Source organism: Panthera uncia, chromosome C2, assembly GCF_023721935.1.
Source record: "Panthera uncia isolate 11264 chromosome C2, Puncia_PCG_1.0, whole genome shotgun sequence".
Lineage (NCBI taxonomy): Eukaryota > Metazoa > Chordata > Mammalia > Carnivora > Felidae > Panthera > Panthera uncia.
In genome coordinates, this window is record NC_064810.1 from 5,542,896 (window position 1) to 5,559,526 (window position 16,631).

Sequence of the window (16,631 nt, forward strand, 5' to 3'; positions counted from 1 at the left end):
TAAAAAGAGGATTCAGAGCCAAATCTGTTCTCAGCTTGCCTAAGTTAATGAAAATTGGTTGCTTCCTGAAAACACGGAGGAGCTCGCTAAGGAGGCATAAAAATGGTACTTGAACAAAATAATGCTGTCTCTTGATTGAACGGTCCAAATGCGGCCAAATTGTCGCAATTAATTAGTATTGATCAGAAACGCAGACTCGTTACTGATGCAGAATGCTGGGAGAAACCAATCAATAGCTTGAGTGGAATTTACATAAGTTCACCACAGGCCCCAGGGGCTCTCCCAAAGCTATGTTCTAGAATGTTGCAGAGAGCTTTCTTGGGAGGCCCGGGGCAACTTCTGCCCTAGGGTCTGAAGCGACATCTGTGGTGGCCGTAGGGATGCGCAGGGAGGCATGTTTAGAAACCCCAAGACTTCCTCTTCCTATGAATGGGAGAGTCAGTCCAGCCTGAGAGGGAATTCAGTTGCTGAAGACACTTCAGCCCACTATCTACCGAGAACACCCTTTCTCAAGAAGGAACATTAGCATTTACACATGCTTCCGTAATCGCAGATGAACTCACAAATATGAAACCTACAAATTTAAACCATCTTATCAGAGAGCGCAGGCTGAGATGCCAGTCGGTTTTCTCTTCTGAAAAGCTGCTTGCTGTGCAAATTAATTCTAGAAGTAAAATTGTGAGGGTTTCACGTGCTTAAAAGAGCAAAATGTTTTCAAGCACTTGAGAAATATTATTTCCATACGAATAATTGATTAGCAGAATATGAAATGTTCCTGTGTCCTAGTTAAGGAGGGGTTCCAAAGAAAGGAAGGATCGCCATTTTCCTGCTTACAAGCTGCTTTGTAGGCTTAAAAAGACCTTAAACAGCAATTCTTTGGGCATAATTTCTACCTTCAGCTTTTCACCAAGGCATATGGGCCTTCTCCATATGATAGGAAACAGAATTCTATCTTCGGCTGGTCTAAAGTTATCCAATGTTCAATCTTAAAAAGGAGGAAGGAAGGAAGGAGGGGTGGAGGGAGGGAGGGAGGAAAAAAAGTGAAAAATATGGATAAGCCCATAAATTAGCATACTGCTTCAATGTTTTAATTTTAAAAATTAATGTGGCTGTCCCTGTAATGAGTCTGACATCACACATATTTTCCAGAGGCTGGTTAACTAAGTTGATGAGATAACAGTGCTGTTGAGACTATGGTTTCTGGTTTGGCCAGGATGTAAGCCTGTGAACCTCATTCTGTTCCATGGGCTCAGACCCGAACCCACCCTAGTTGCCAGTTTACAACCAAGACCCCAGGTCAGGAGGAATCTCAGGAGTGAGTGTCTGTGGAGACAACCTGGAGTGTCTACACTGCTGGCCAGATAACCAAAATCGTTTTCTTCTGATTGGTGTGACCTTGGACAATTCACCGACGTCACGGGGAGCTTTGCCTGATGCAGCCTCCCTACGCAACTCCCAAGGCTGCCTTGACAGAAGGTCATGCATGAGAGCATTTTAAGCCACGCAAAATATACAGATGTAGAGAATGACAACTGGGCACAGCTACAAATCTCGTCTCCTACTGACAATCCTTCAAGCGCGTTTACTCCAAGACAGCGGATTAGAAGCGCCATATTTATCCAAGGTATTACCTGCACACTAAAGTTATTATAATGCCCAACCTGAGAGGCAAAAACAAAAAACAAAAAAAAAATCGCTCATATAACTAAGATGAACAGAAATAAATTTCCTGTCAGCAGTAATCCCTAAAATAACCTTCACACGGAATCGACTCACTTGTTGAACAACATTACCCGTTGACCAGGTTTGTGCGGAGACCCTGGTGGTTTAAAGGCCCGGCTTAATAAGCAATTCCGATTTCATTCTGTCTCCCTCTGGATCAATATCAGAAGCAACCTTGTGTGTCCATCCCTTCCTTCTGGAATACAGATCTTCAGAGTGTTGGACGCTGACAGCAAAAGGGGAATATCCCGGTGTAATATTGGAAGGCCCTGTTAGTGTTTCTTGTTTGGATTTTGTTTTGTTTTGTTTTTATGCTGGTTGCTTTGAGACCGGAAAAAGAAGGAGAGAAAGGGCCAAGAGGCCCCAGATGGAGCCCAGAGTCATTTGATTTTTCGCCTTGAAAGCTTCATGTGTCCGTGGCATTCGTGGCAGTTTTCGCAATATGTCAGCACAGGCGAACTCCGGGCTTCATGCAGCTCCCGGCTTTATTACGCCAGCTGGAGACAGATTTAGAGCTTTCCGGGCTGGTAATCGTTGCACACCTAGAGATTGATAACTTTGGGGAAGTGCTTTTCCCGCAGCCAGGTGCAGGCTAGAAACATTTTAAACAGCATATTTCGGATACATTTTGCTGCTCGACATCCTATTTTCCCCCCCTTTTCAGGGAGGCTTAGCAGAAGATGGTAAATTCCCGCCTGAACTCCTATGGGGATTTATACAGAGTTGGCATATTAGATCAAGGTGTGGAGCAGGGCTTCACAAATCCCTGCCTTCCAGATGCCTGCACACGCCAGCCTAGATGCACGCCACAAATCCACACTGAGGGGCCACGGCTTTCTCTCCATCAGCCCTCAACCCTGGTCTATCGTACTGCCTTCGAAGCAGAACCAGGTCACCTCCCTGCTTTAGGCGGTGGCATGGCGTGATGCCTCTGTAGTCTTTCTAGAAACTGCATTTATTCCTCTTGCCTTCCATCCAAACTTCCTGTGCACACAAGCAGGATCAGCCAGGCAGCGCCTCCTGCCAGAACTGACTGTCCCTCTCCGGCTCAAGAGAGAGCACTCAGTCACCTCTGTTCCTGGACCCATCCCCCTCCCGGACCCATCCCCCTCCCGGACCCATCCCACTCCTGGACCCATCCCTCTCCTGACCCATCCTTCTTCTGCACCCATCCCACTCCTGGACCCATCCCACTCCCAGACCCATCCCACTCCTGGACCCATCCCACTCCTGGACCCATCATTCTCCTGGACCCATCCCATCCAATGTAAATGGACTAAATGCTCCAACCAAAAGACATAGGGTATCAGAATGGATAAAAAAAAAACCAAGACCCATCTATTTGCTGTCTACAAGAGACTCATTTTAGACCTGAGGACACCTTCAGAATGAAAGTGAGGGGATGGAGAACTATCTATCATGCTACTGGAAGTCAAAAGAAAGGTGGAGTAGCCATTCTTACATCAGACAAACTAGACTTTAAATTAAAGGCTGTAACAAGGGATGAATAAGGGCATTGTGTAATAATTATAAGGTCTATCCATCAGGAAGAGCTAACAATTATAAATGTCTATGTGCCAAATACAGAAGCCCCCAAATATATAAAACAATTACTCACAAACATAAGCAACCTTATTAAGAATGTGGTAACTGCAGGGGACTTTAATACCCCACTTACAACAATGGATAGATCATCTCGACACATGGTCAATAAAGAAACAAGGGCCCTGAATGATACATTGGATCAGATGGACTTGACAGATATATTTAGAAGTCTGCATCCCAAAGCAACAGAATATATTTTCTTCTCGAGTGCATATGGAACATTCTCCAAGATAGATCACATACTGGGTCACAAAACAGTCCTTCATAAGTATACAAGAATTGAGATCATACCATGCATACTTTCAGACCACAGTGCGATGAAGCTTGGAATCAACCACAGGAAAAAGTCTGGAAAACCTCCAAAAGCATGGAGGTTAAAGAACACCCTACTAAAGAATGAATGGGTCAACCAGGCAATTAGAGAAGAAATTAAAAAACATATGGAAACAAACGAAAATGAAAATACAACAATCCAAACGCTTTGGGATGCAGCGAAGGCAGTCCTGAGAGGAAAATACATTGCAATCCAGGCCTATCTCTAGACACAAGAAAAATCCCAAATACAAAATCTAACGGCATACCTAAAGGAAATAGAAGCAGAACAGCAAAGACACCCCAAACCCAGCAGGAGAAGAGAAATAATAAAGATCAGAGCAGAAATAAACAATATAGAATCTAAAAAAAACTGTAGAGCAGATCAATGAAACCAAGAGTTGGTTTTTTGAAAAAATAAACAAAATTGATAAACCTCTAGCCAGGCTTCTCAAAAAGAAAAGGGAGATGGCCCAAATAGACAACATCATGAATGAAAATGGAATTATTACAACCAATCCCTCAGAAATACAAGCAATTATCAGGGAGTACTATGAAAAATTATATGCCAACAAACTGGACAACCTGGAAGAAATGGACAAATTCCTAAGCACCCACACACTTCCAAAACTCAAACAGGAAGAAATAGAAAACTTGAACAGACCCATAACCAGTGAAGAAATTGAATCAGTTATCAAAAATCTCCCAACAAATAAGAGTCCAGGACCAGATGGCTTCCCAGGGAAATTCTACCAGACATTTAAAGCAGAGATAATACCTATCCTTCTCAAGCTTTTCCAAAAAATTGAAAGGGAAGGAAAACTTCCAGACTCATTCTATGAAGCCAGCATTACTTTGATTCCTAAACCAGACAGAGACCCAGCAAAGAAAGAGAACTACAGGCCAATATCCCTGATGAATATGGATGAAAAAATTCTCAATAAGATGCTAGCAAATCAAATTCAACTGCACATAAAAAGAATTATCCACCATGATCAAGTGGGATTCATTCCTGGGCTGCAGGGCTGGTTCAACATTTGCAAATCAATCAATGTGATACATCACATTAATAAAAGAAAAGAAAAGAGCCATATGATCCTGTCAATTGATGCAGAAAAAGCATTTGACAAAATTCAGTATCTTTCTTAATAAAAGCCCTCAAGAAAGTTGGGATAGAAAGAACATACTTAAATCATAAAAGCCATTTATAAAAAGCCCACAGCTAATATCATCCTCAATGGGGAAAAACTGAGAGCTTTTTCCCCTGAGATCAGGAACACGACAGGGATGTCCACTCTCACCGCTGTTGTTTAACATAGTGTTGGAAGTTCTAGCATCAGCAATCAGACAACAAAAGGAAATCAAAGGCATCAAAATTGGCAAAGATGAAGTCAAGCTTTCACTTTTTGCAGATGACATGTATTATACATGGAAAACCCGATAGACTCCACCAAAAGTCTGCTAGAACTGATACATGAATTCAGCAAAGCTGCAGGATACAAAATCAATGTACAGAAATCAGTTGCATTCTTATACACTAAAAATGAAGCAACAGAAAGACAAATAAAGAGGCTGATCCCATTCACAATTGCACCAAGAATCATAAAATACCTAGGAATAAACCTAACCAAAGATGTAAAAGATCTGTATGCTGAAAACTATAGAAAGCTTACGAAGGAAATTGAAGAAGATATAAAGAAATGGAAAAACGTTCCGTGCTCATGGATTGGAACAATAAATACTGTTAAAATGTCAATACTACCCAAATCTATCTACACATTCAATGCAATCCCAATCAAAATTGCACCAGCATTCTTCTCAAAGCTAGAACAAGCAATCCTAAAATTTGTATGGCGCCACAAAAGACCCAGAATAGCCAAAGTAATTTTGAAGAAGACCAAAGCAGGAGGCATCACAATCCCAGACTTTAGTCTCTACTACAAAGCTGTAATCATCAAGACAGCATGGTATTGGCACAAAAACAGACACATAGACCAACAGAATAGAATAGAGACTCCAGAAGTGGACGCACAAAAGTATGGCCAACTAATCTTTGACAAAGGAGGAAAGAATATCCAATGGAAAAAAGACAGTCTCTTTAACAAATGGTGCTGGGAGAACTGGACAGCAACATGCAGAAGACTGAAACTAGACCACTTTCTCACACCATTCACAAAAATAAACTCAAAATGGATAAAGGACCTGAAGCTGAGACAGGAAACCATCAAAACCCTAGAGGAGAAAGCAGGAAAAAACCTCTCTGACCTCAGCCGCAGTGATTTCTTACTTGACATATCCCCAAAGGCAAGGGAATTAAAAGCAAAAATGAACTATTGGGACCTCACGAAGATAAAAAGCTTCTGCACTGCAAAGGAAACAATCAACAAAACTAAAAGGCAACCAACGGAATGGGAAAAGATATTTGCAAATTACATATCGGACAAAGGGCATCCAAAATCTATAAAGAACTCACCAAACTCCACACCCGAAAAATAAATAATCCAGTGAAGAAATGGGCAGAAAACATGAATAGACACTTCTCTAAAGAAGACACCCAGATGGCCAACAGGCACATGAAAAGATGCTCAACGTCGCTCCTCATCAGGGAAATACAAATCAAAACCACACTCAGATATCACCTCACGCCAGTCAGAGTGGCCAAAATGAACAAATCAGGAGACTAGAGATGCTGGCGAGGATGTGGAGAAACGGGAACCCTCTTGCACTGTTGGTGGGAATGCAAACTGGTGCAGCCGCTCTGGAAAACAGTGTGGAGGTTCCTCAAAAAATTAAAAATAGACCTACCCTATGACCCAGCAATAGCACTGCTAGGAATGTACCCAAGGGATACAGGAGGGCTGATGCATAGGGGCACTTGGACCCCAATGTTTACAGCAGCACTCTCAACAATAGCCAAAGTATGGAAAGAGCCTAAATATCCATCAACTGATGAATGGATAAAGAAATTGTGGTTTATATACACAATGGAATACTACTTGGCAATGAGAAAGAATGAAATGTGGCCTTTTGTAGCAACGTGGATGGAACTGGAGAGTGTGATGCTAAGTGAAATAAGTCATACAGAGAAAGACAGATACTATACGTTTTCACTCTTATGTGGATCCTGAGAAACTTAACAGAAGACCATGGGGGAAGGGACGGAAAAAAAAAAAAAAAAGTTAGAGAGGGAGGGAGCCAAACCATAAGAGACTCTTAAAAACTGAGAACAAACTGAGGGTTGATGGGGGGTAGGAGGGCAGGGAGGGTGGGTGATGGGTATTGAGGAGGGCACCTGTTGGGATGAGCACTGGGTGTTGTATGGAAACGAATTTGACAATAAATTTCATATTTAAAAAAAAAAAAAACGAGAAGAGAGCACCCAGTACAACATTTGATCTCATTCATTGTTAGCGATCATAGAATCATATCAAAGCAAACTGAACGCTATGTGGTCCTAGCATATCCCCACACCTACTAGAAGTTTCTCAAGCCACAACCCCTTTCCCAAAGAAGGGGCTCACCTACTCAAGCATGGCGCCTGAGATCTTGGCACGGGCACTCACACCTCAAAGAAATTACAAGTGCTGTGAGCCCCACAGGTGGTACAAGTGATGCAGAAGAATACCTTCCTTCTGGACATCTACCCAGAGCCTGGATAGGAGGGGAGACTTTCCTCCAGTCAGGTGCACTCATGCCCTCCACCTCCAAAGACAGAACTTTCTGGAAACAAATGTATCACAGCTCACCAAATCAGGAGAAATCCATCCCAGTTTTAGAAATTCAGTTTAGCTGGGGTAAGCCTCCAGGCTCTGAACATAAGCTCTGCCAGAGGTTTATTATTCGTAAATCTTTCCTTCAGACTGGAGGCCTCCCAGAGGCCACGCTCCTTCCAGTATTTTTCTACTTTTCTATGTCAATAAAAACTTTAACTCTTGGAATCCCTCCGATGACAAGTATCAAGATACAGATTAAGGCATTGAGGAAAACTACTGACTTGAAAAATACCTTTTGCTTGTGTCCAAACTACTGATTGGAGGTGAATACTCTGGAGTCAGATGGTTTGTGTCTCTATTTGTAAACATGTGTGAGATTACCACAGCCCAGGAATTATTGTGTCCCGCCAGGAAGAACGCTGTGTCAAGGGATAAATGAAGTTCTCGGCCCAAACTAATCAGCCAATGCAGGTAGTTCGTTCATATAGGAATGAATATCTCTGAACTAACAAGACCCCTTTTTTCGAATACTTTTTAAATGTTTATTTATTTTCGAGAGAGAGAGCACAGCCTCATGTGCAAGTGGGGGAGGGCCAGAGAGCGAGAGGGACAGAGGATCTGAAGCAGGCTCTGAGCTGACAGCAGAGAACCTGATGCGGGGCTCGAACTGGCGAACCGTGAGATCATGACATGAGCTGACGTCGGACATGTAATAACCCAGGCGCCCCAGAACTAACAAGATCCTAACGAATTCATTTTTTAACTAAAAAATATACCCCCTCAGGGCGCCTGGGTGGCTCAGTCAATCAAGTGTCCGACTTTGACCTAGGTCATGATCTCACGGTCCATGGGTTCGAGTCCCATGTCAGGCTCTGTGCTGACAGCTCGGAGCCTGGAGCCTGCTTCGGATTCTGTGTCTCCCTCTCTCTGCCCCACCTCTGCTCACGTTCTGTCTCTCTCTCTCTCTCTCTCTAAAGTAAATAATAAACGTTAAAAAATAAAAATAAAAAATATAACCCTAAAATTTCTGAAAAACCTGTCAGATGTGATGGAAAACATTCGAATTTGCCAGGTTGTGTGCCCAGAGGTTGGCATCCTAGAGACTGAGGAAGAATTCAGGGGCATTCTGAATGTAATGTGGATAAACGTCCTTTTTCACATCCACAGTAACAACACCAGCAGTAAAAATAATCTTGGGATACCAAGAATCCAGAGTCCCTGGAGATAATTGAGATAATATTTAATGTCACAAAATTCCAGCAGAGCCGACAATCTGGATCCCTCTGGAGTTTTAACACGTCTGACTTGTGTCTTCTGTGATCTGGCGATCTGACCAAGAATGTGGAGGCCCTCACTCCTCACTCCTACAGTCTGTTTGGCTTTAAGTGGTAAAATGAAGGCCTAAAGCACGTTTATAATAGTTGCAATGAGAACACTTGGGGACAATAATGAAATTTGGGGATGATCCTTTTGTGTTTAACTACTGCCCACCTCTCGGAACATCTTGGTGGGTCCCTGTTCCTTCAACATATGTGGGCACCTTCATTTGTGTTAATAGGAAATATACATTCAGACAAAAGATCTCACTCCTGTGATGACAGAGTAAAATAATTTGAATTTCAATGGAATGTAATATTAGTTTAAAACAAATTCCAAGATGACATTCTCATACTATAAATTTAAGAAAATCAAGAAATTTAAGAACTAAGCGTCTTAGATTTTTAGGAAAATGTCTTTTAGACCTCTTTCAGAAGGCTTCACCCCACTCACCACCGGGTTGTTCCTGACTTTTGTCTTGGTTCATTTTTAGAGGCAAAGCACAAATTTAACATTAGGATAAAATACCGTGTGCATATATCATGCATGAACAGTTTTGTCTGAAATTAAGGTGCAACACGTTAATAATTTGAATTTATACAGCACTTTGTTCTACAATTATTGAGGAATGTCTAATTCTAAACATCCCATTTCTTACTCGGAAGTGAATGTCCTCTAATATCTAGAATTCTATAAAGGAAAGCTTTATCCACAGCGTCTCGCATTTTTCTTCCCACTAATTTTCATACCTCCAGAAAAGACACATTTAGTTTTCACCAGAAGGGATCAGGTTTTGGCTGAAAGAAATTACATGCCTCAGAATGGAACCTCAGATGGGGTGCCTGGGTGGCTCAGTCAACTGACCGTTAGACTCTTGATTTCAACTCAGGTCATAATCCTGGGGTGGGGGGACTGAGCCCCACGTTGGGCTCCACGCTGAGTGTGGAGTCTGCTTAAGACTCTCTCTCCCTTGGGCGCCTGGGTGGCTCAGTCGAGTATCAGACTCTCGGTTTCAGCTCAGGTCATGATCTTGTTAGTTCGGGAGTTCGAGCCCTGCCCCGGGCTCTGTGCTGGCAGCGAGGAGCCTGCTTGGGATTCTCTCTCTCCCTCTCTCTCTGCCCCTCCCCTGCTCACTCTCTGTCTCTTTCAAAATAAATCAATAAAACACTAAAATAAAAATCTCTCTCTCCCTTTCTCTCTGCACTCCACCCCTCCCAAAATAAAATCAATTACTTTTAAAAGAACAATGGCAGGAAGTCGTGTCTTCTGTAACAGCTGACAGTTCTCTTGGGTGCAAAGCACCGAGCGTGTCCGCATGCTTCCCAGCGCCTATGGGTCTGATGCCAGGGTGGAGCCACGGGGCAGGGACAGTGACCAGGAGGGACTGGGCCCCCCTTGGGCCCTGACTCTGCCTTCCCTGCAGACTCCCGGCTCCTCGCGGCTGACACAGGAGCCACAGTAGCTCTCACGGTGTGGACCAGGCGCCCTGGGGGTGCTGCCCTCCTCTGAGGAAGCGCTCACATCAGAATTATTTGTTATAAATACTAATACAATAATGCTTTGTTAAACCGAGTTCTCTCACGAGGGCACAGTGGAATTTTCCTGCGGCCACGTGACCCGACGTCGCCGGATGGAACGCGGAGGCAGCTGGCTTCTATTAAGTCAGACATTAAAGAGGTTTGCAAAAATGGAAAACATTGCCACTCTTTCACTAAATAGTTTTTTCTGTTTTAGAGAATGCAATTACTCTCTATTTTAAAATGCGACTTGCGTGAACATGTCAGGGGTTTATCGCTTTATTTTTACTGAACTAGGACCTAAACCTTTTTTAAAACGATCTTCCCCCTTTTAGTTTCTCCCATGGGAACCGTCGACGGACAAAACCAACAAAAACGACAGCTCTCCGTGGTCTTCCAGACCCGGGATCGCGGGGCGGTGGGGTCCGGGAAGGGATGGCGGCCACCGTGCCACCAACCGGGGAGAGGGGGCCGCCCCCTTCCCGGGTCTGCACAGCTCCCCTCCCGCCGCCAGCGGCCCACCCCCCGCGTCACACGGAAAAGACCGGTGCCCCACCCCACCCCCCCACCCCCCGCTGCGATCAGGGCACGCTTGGCCACCAACCCCTCTCCCCATCCACATAATGCCCTTTCACCCCGGGGCCGGCCCACTGACCTTGCCGCGCCGAGGGACGAACGTTCCGGCACCTGGGTCTCGCTCGGGCCCCAGCGCAGACTCGGGCAGAGGCCCCTGAAGGCCGGCTGGGAGTTTCTGCAGCCGGTACTGAGAGGGGCACCGTCCCCCCTCCCCCCCAACCCCCAGAGGAGCGGGCACCGGCACAGACCCCGTCCGGCAGGAGGCGGGACCCGCGTTCCAGAAACGTGAGTTCATTTGGTCACCGACACAAAGTGACGACACCTGGAACCCCACCTCACGGGGGGGGGGGGGGGGGCGCCCCCGCCCCCGCGCCGCCACCCCCCCCCCCCCCCCCCCCCAAGGGGGGGGGGGGGGGGGGCCGGCTCGCACCCGGCGGGCCCCCTCCAAGCCTCAGACCCCGTGCGTGACGAAAGCTCCTGCAGATCCAGGCCCGCTGGGGACGGCAGCCCAGCGTGCACGCGCTTTGGCCTCTGCCGCACACGCACGACCCTCCGGGATCCAGACCTCCCTGGGGCCAGCGCGGAGCTCTGCATCCTAAGTCCAGGGGGGGAGGGGGAGGGGGAAGCGGAAGGGGAGAGGGGAGGGGGGAGGGGGGAGGGGGGCTGGGCCGCGAGGCAGGCTGCAGAGCCTCCCGCCCGGAGCTGAGCGCTTCACAGCTTTCCGAGCGCTTATGTCACGTGATCTCATTCTATCCTCACAACAACTCCGACGATTCTCACCAGCCCTAATGAAGAAAGCACAGAACTACATTTGCATTGTAATTATCACGTCGCCCAAAACGGGAGTCCTCCTCTGGGAAGGAAACCGTTTTCTTATCACCGCGTGTAGCTATAGCTTGGTTTTCTTTGCAACAACCGGACCATGGCGCACGCCGTGGGTTGCTCGGATCCGCTCTAACCCGAAGCACAAACACGGCTGGTAAGCTGGTTTGGATACGAGGCGTTATTACCCAGGCGCGTCGCGTGCACGAGGCCGCAGAGGCGGCGAAAGTAAATGTCTAGACTACGCACGTTGGCTTACCATTTTCGCCAGACGTCTTGTCTTTTCCATTGGTTGCCCCAGTGCCTTGTCGCTAAAGGCATAAAAAAAGAGAGAGAGAGGAATTGTTATCAGATGTATTCAGGATTATTTTTCATCTCTTCTGGTGCTGCAAATATCTGTTGCATTATATCACATTCTGTGTTACTTTAGCTCAGATGGTTAAAACGTGGTGCTCATGAGACCAGGAAAGGGTCAACCCCAGGAAGGATCTGTTCAAGTTGCACAGACTGCCCCCCCCCGCCCCCCACGACCCACATCCAAGGAGCACCAGATGGGAAGCTGTTGTCGACTGACGAAAACCTCATCTGGAATATGAGGAGGACGGCCAAGATTTTGTGCCAACCGTCAAGAAGATGAGAATTGTCGTTTTTGCCGGCGATGGCCGTTGTCATTCTAATCACAATGTCCAGGGTCTTACTGTTAAAGAAAAATGTTAATCAACTAAAAAATTATTATGTTTAGTCAGCTTCTCCTACTGTTGAGACACCTTTCCATCCTTGTTTAAGCCTACCCTGTGCACTTTCATTTTACCAGGCTGGCCTCTTATGGTTAGTCTTGGGTCGCTGGGCAAGATTCTCCGGCTGTGAGGTCTGGGGAGCCATGGGAAATGCACTACACATGTCAACATACAAACACGTTTCTTCAGAGCTTATCCAACTACTGTCTTTGACATCATGCTCAGAGTTGTTCTAGGCCGTGGAGAGAGAAGCATTGTGTCAATCCAATTTTCTGGTCATTATCAGAAAATGTGCTTCAGGTCGAACAAGATCGAAGAGATGATAAAGTTTCTAAGTTTCGGGTGAAGAAAATGAAGCCAGGAAGGGAGCCTGATTTGTCCAAGGTCAGGAGCTAGTGGGTAGTACATTAAGACTACAGACAGAATTTCCATGCCCAGAGGTTAGCGTCTTCCAGGAATTGTCATTGTTACTAACTATTCAGATAGGATCCTGGAAAGAGAGAGAGGCGGAGTGCTAAACAAGGAGAAAACCACTACAGATGACTCTCACTGAGGGATAAGGATATCCTCAAAATTTATATTTGGGTCTAGGACTCCAGCCTAAAAACAGTATCATGAAAATAATTATCAGCTCCCATTAGCGTTCAATGTTGTCATAAGAAATTCCCAGATCCTTCGTCCACCCTTGATTAACAGTCGAGGGATCATCCGGAAAAATCTTGCTTTCAGGTCCTAGTTAGTGTAAATAAATCGGGTGAATGATAAAGACTCACGTAAACCGAGTGAACCATCCCTACGGACTCCTGATGCCCCGCGCAGATGGTTACTCAGGAGAATGTGGCAAAGCCAAGTGTCCCGGGGCTCGCCCAGCCCGCCACACACCCTATCCCGGCCAATGTGAAGTGCAAATTGCCCACCCAATTCAGGGGTGCTCTGTCCCGTTCTGGGAAGGTAAACCACTTCTCTATGGCAGGAGGTGGAAGGAATGGCCAAGTTGGAAAGACTATATACGCGTGGGCCCCGTCTTCATGTCTAATGTAGAACACCTTGAGTTTTCAGAATGCTAGACCTGCCGGTGTGTTCTTAGGGAGAAAGGCTACACTGCTTAACCAGACATCCACTCTTCTTCGACACACTTCGAGTAGGGCCCGTGCCGTGCAGGGCGATGACGCCACGGCATCATCGGCTGAACAGTCAACCAAGAGCGTGCATCATCTCCATTTAAATAAATTACACATTTCTTCAATACAGTGGATTTACCAGTAAAAGGCCCCTTTCTTCTCGCCTGCGCTTGTTTTGAAGTCCCCTTTTCAACCTCAAGGCGGTGAGGTGGCTGTCCTGGAGGGAATCGGACCGCCCATGCGGAGGATCCAGCTGGCTCCGCGTCAGCTGTTGGCGACTGAACTACTCCAGTGTTTGCGCCTTCCATCCCTCCCCGCGTAACCCAGGGAGGGGCCAGGGGGGAAAAGCGACTCTCGGGGAATAAAAGGACAGGGTTGGAGAGCTGAATAAAGTCGAACTAAATGGCATACAGATGCAGAATAGATGCACAGTCAACCCTCGCTGTCTTTAAAAACCTTCAACACTGACACCTTTCAAATGTCACGAATACTTCGTCCCATCAAAGGTCACATTGTAGAAACCCGAGGAGATCCGACATGAGAGGTGCACAGGGGAGAAAAGGAGTTCATTTTTTCAGGATCTCTAAGAAAGGGGTTTAGTGTCAGGTCTTCTATGATGGAGGCAAGGTGAAACTGATGGGCGTCACGAGAGATGATCAGAAAATGATCCTGACAAAAAAGAACTATTCACCGGGAGGATCTCTTTTCAAAATTCTCTGAGACCTTGCAGCATTTCTCGGGGAAGGCTGAGAGCAGCGGAGAACAATCCAAGAGCTCTCCCATTCTGGGGGTCTACGGCGGTCATCACACCCGACTGCTTTATCGCCATGGTTCTTGCTGTCCGCCCCTTGTCACGGCCTTTGGCACAGATGCTCTCATTCAGGTCCCCTCCCGGCCCACTCCAGCCTCCCCCCACCCCCACCGCCACCCTAACAACTTCACATTCATAAAACACTCCCGTCGGGGACCGTCCACCACATCTTGTCCCACCACAGACCCAGAACCTTCTTCCACGCCCTCCTAAGTGTCTGAAGAATAACAGACCCTTCCCTGCTCGGCCATCCGAAATCAGCATCCCTGCCGCTCAGGCCAGCTCTGTGCTCATCTCCTCAGACACAATGGCATTCTCTCTTCCAACGTATCAAGACAGTGTCTCTGTCATCGTCCCCAAGACCTCTTGAAGGGACAGAGGGTCTCGTGTGAGAAAGCTTCCACTGAATTTGCCTTTATGATCACCAATGAGACAACTACTCAGCTTATGAGAACACAGACGCATTTTCCTGAAAACTACCTCCCTATATTGCCCTCATTTCACCATTAGGAAATGCTAAAGAGCCGGGGTGCCTGGGTGGCTCAGTCGGTTGAGCGTCTGTATCCGGCTCAGGTCATGATCTCCTGGTTTGTGGGTTCGAGCCCCGTGTCAGGCTCTGTGCCGACGGCTCAGAGACTGGAGCCTGCTTCGGATTCTGTGTCTCCCTCTCTCTCTCTGCCCCTTCCCCACTCACTCTCTGTCTCTCTGTCTCTCAAAAATGAATAAACATTTAAAAAATTGAAAAAACAAAAGGAAACGCTAAATAGCCATCTAAGGAACCTTCTCCAGTACAGGCTGCTGGTCGGCACGACCGCTGCAGAATCTGCAGAGAAGCAGGGAGAAGATGGGAGGGAATGAGGCAGAACCAGTGCCAGAGAAGACTGTCCTCAACCCTCACACACTTGCCAAGCAACTCACCGGGGTCTCAGAGGGGAAGTGTCCTTCCCCAGGGATGTTAACTAATAAAAAGCTAGCATGTCAGAATGTAATAAAGTCCCAATTAAAAGGAGCCTAAATGAAGACTGGGTGTGTGATAGTTTCTTCTGAAAATCTAGTACATGCCATGTACCCATAAAAAAGGCAGGATTGGTACTTCAAGGTATAAATTTTGAAGGAATTTTTCTGACAGTCCCACTGCGCCAAGGGCTGCAGGGAAATAACAAAGAATCTGTCTTCATTTGGTTTCCCAGAAAGCAGAGCCTGAGGCAAATGGTATTTGCAATACCCTTTGTTAGAGAGGAAGGAAGGAGAGAAGGCAGACCCATCATAAGCTGGCCATCCAGGTGCGCCTGACCCTGACCTTGCCCCTCTGAGAGCTGTGTGACCCAGCGGACCCAGGGGAGGAAAGGTAAGCCAGTGAGCCACCAGCTCTTGTCCCTCGCCAGTCCAGACCCACGCCACCAAGTGTCAGTTCCTGGTGCTTCTAGACTGGCCGATGTCTCAAAGCTGGAATCTGCTGGGGGACTGGGAGGAAGCCCCAGAACGGGAGATTCAGAGGTGGAGACTCCTGGCATGGCCGGAGCTGCGTGCTGTCACCTCACACCTCCCTGAAGCCTGTGGAGCCCGCGCTGAGCCGGCCACCCACGGGATCCTCACCGACAGAGCCTGAAGTGACATCTGAGCGGTGTCTGACTCAGCACGTACATTTGTCTGGCTGACTCTTTCAACCAAGTTGCAAACTCACGGACAATCCCTTCATATGAGATACTCCACTAGCAGAATTGGCCACGACTGCTTTCCAGTAAATAAGTGGCTTTGGATCCATTTTTTCTTGTACTTTGAGCTTAGACTGGAGACTGAGGTACGTCTGATCACATGTAGGCCGCATCTAGGCGTGTGCACACATCACTAATACCCATGTCCTAATGGTGCCAGCTGCAGTAGGAAAGGGGGAGGTGCCCCAACCTTCACACATAGACCCAGAAGCAACCTTATTGCATGCTCATGGTAAAATCACCCTTCCTTTGAGAACGAGTGACTGTATTACTCCTCCGTCCTCTATCCTTCCTTGTGAGATCGACTACAAAATCTTGGTGTTCTTGGAGTAGCCACCATTGGGTAACGTGAGTGAGGCATTCACATCAGACACAAAATGTAAGGGGGCACCAAAAAAGTCATTAATTAAGACAAACAATTATATAAACACTTATATGTGGGAAAAGGGAAAGAAAGAAAGAAAGAAAGAAAGAAAGAAAGAAAGAAAGAAAGAGGGAGAGAGAGGGCAAGGAAGGAAGGAAAGGGAGAGAGAGGGAGAGAGGGAGAAAGAGAGAGGGAGAAAGACAGGAGGGAGGAAAGGAGGAAGGAAGAAAGGAAGGAAAGAAAGAAATGGAGAGAAAGAGAAGAGAGAGAAAGAGAGAGGGAAGGAAGGAAAGAAAGAA

The 16,631-nt window shown here is 46.6% G+C and overlaps 1 protein-coding gene across 1 annotated transcript in view; it reads right to left on the reverse strand.

Moving 5' to 3' along the window:
• The window catches only part of PCP4 (Purkinje cell protein 4), a 60,506-nt gene that overhangs the window by 21,980 nt on the left and 21,895 nt on the right, over positions 1-16,631 (reverse strand). The window contains exon 2 of the mRNA XM_049627854.1: positions 11,844-11,895. Coding sequence (XP_049483811.1) covers positions 11,844-11,895 — 52 coding nt within the window. The remainder of the gene's footprint in view (positions 1-11,843; positions 11,896-16,631) is intronic.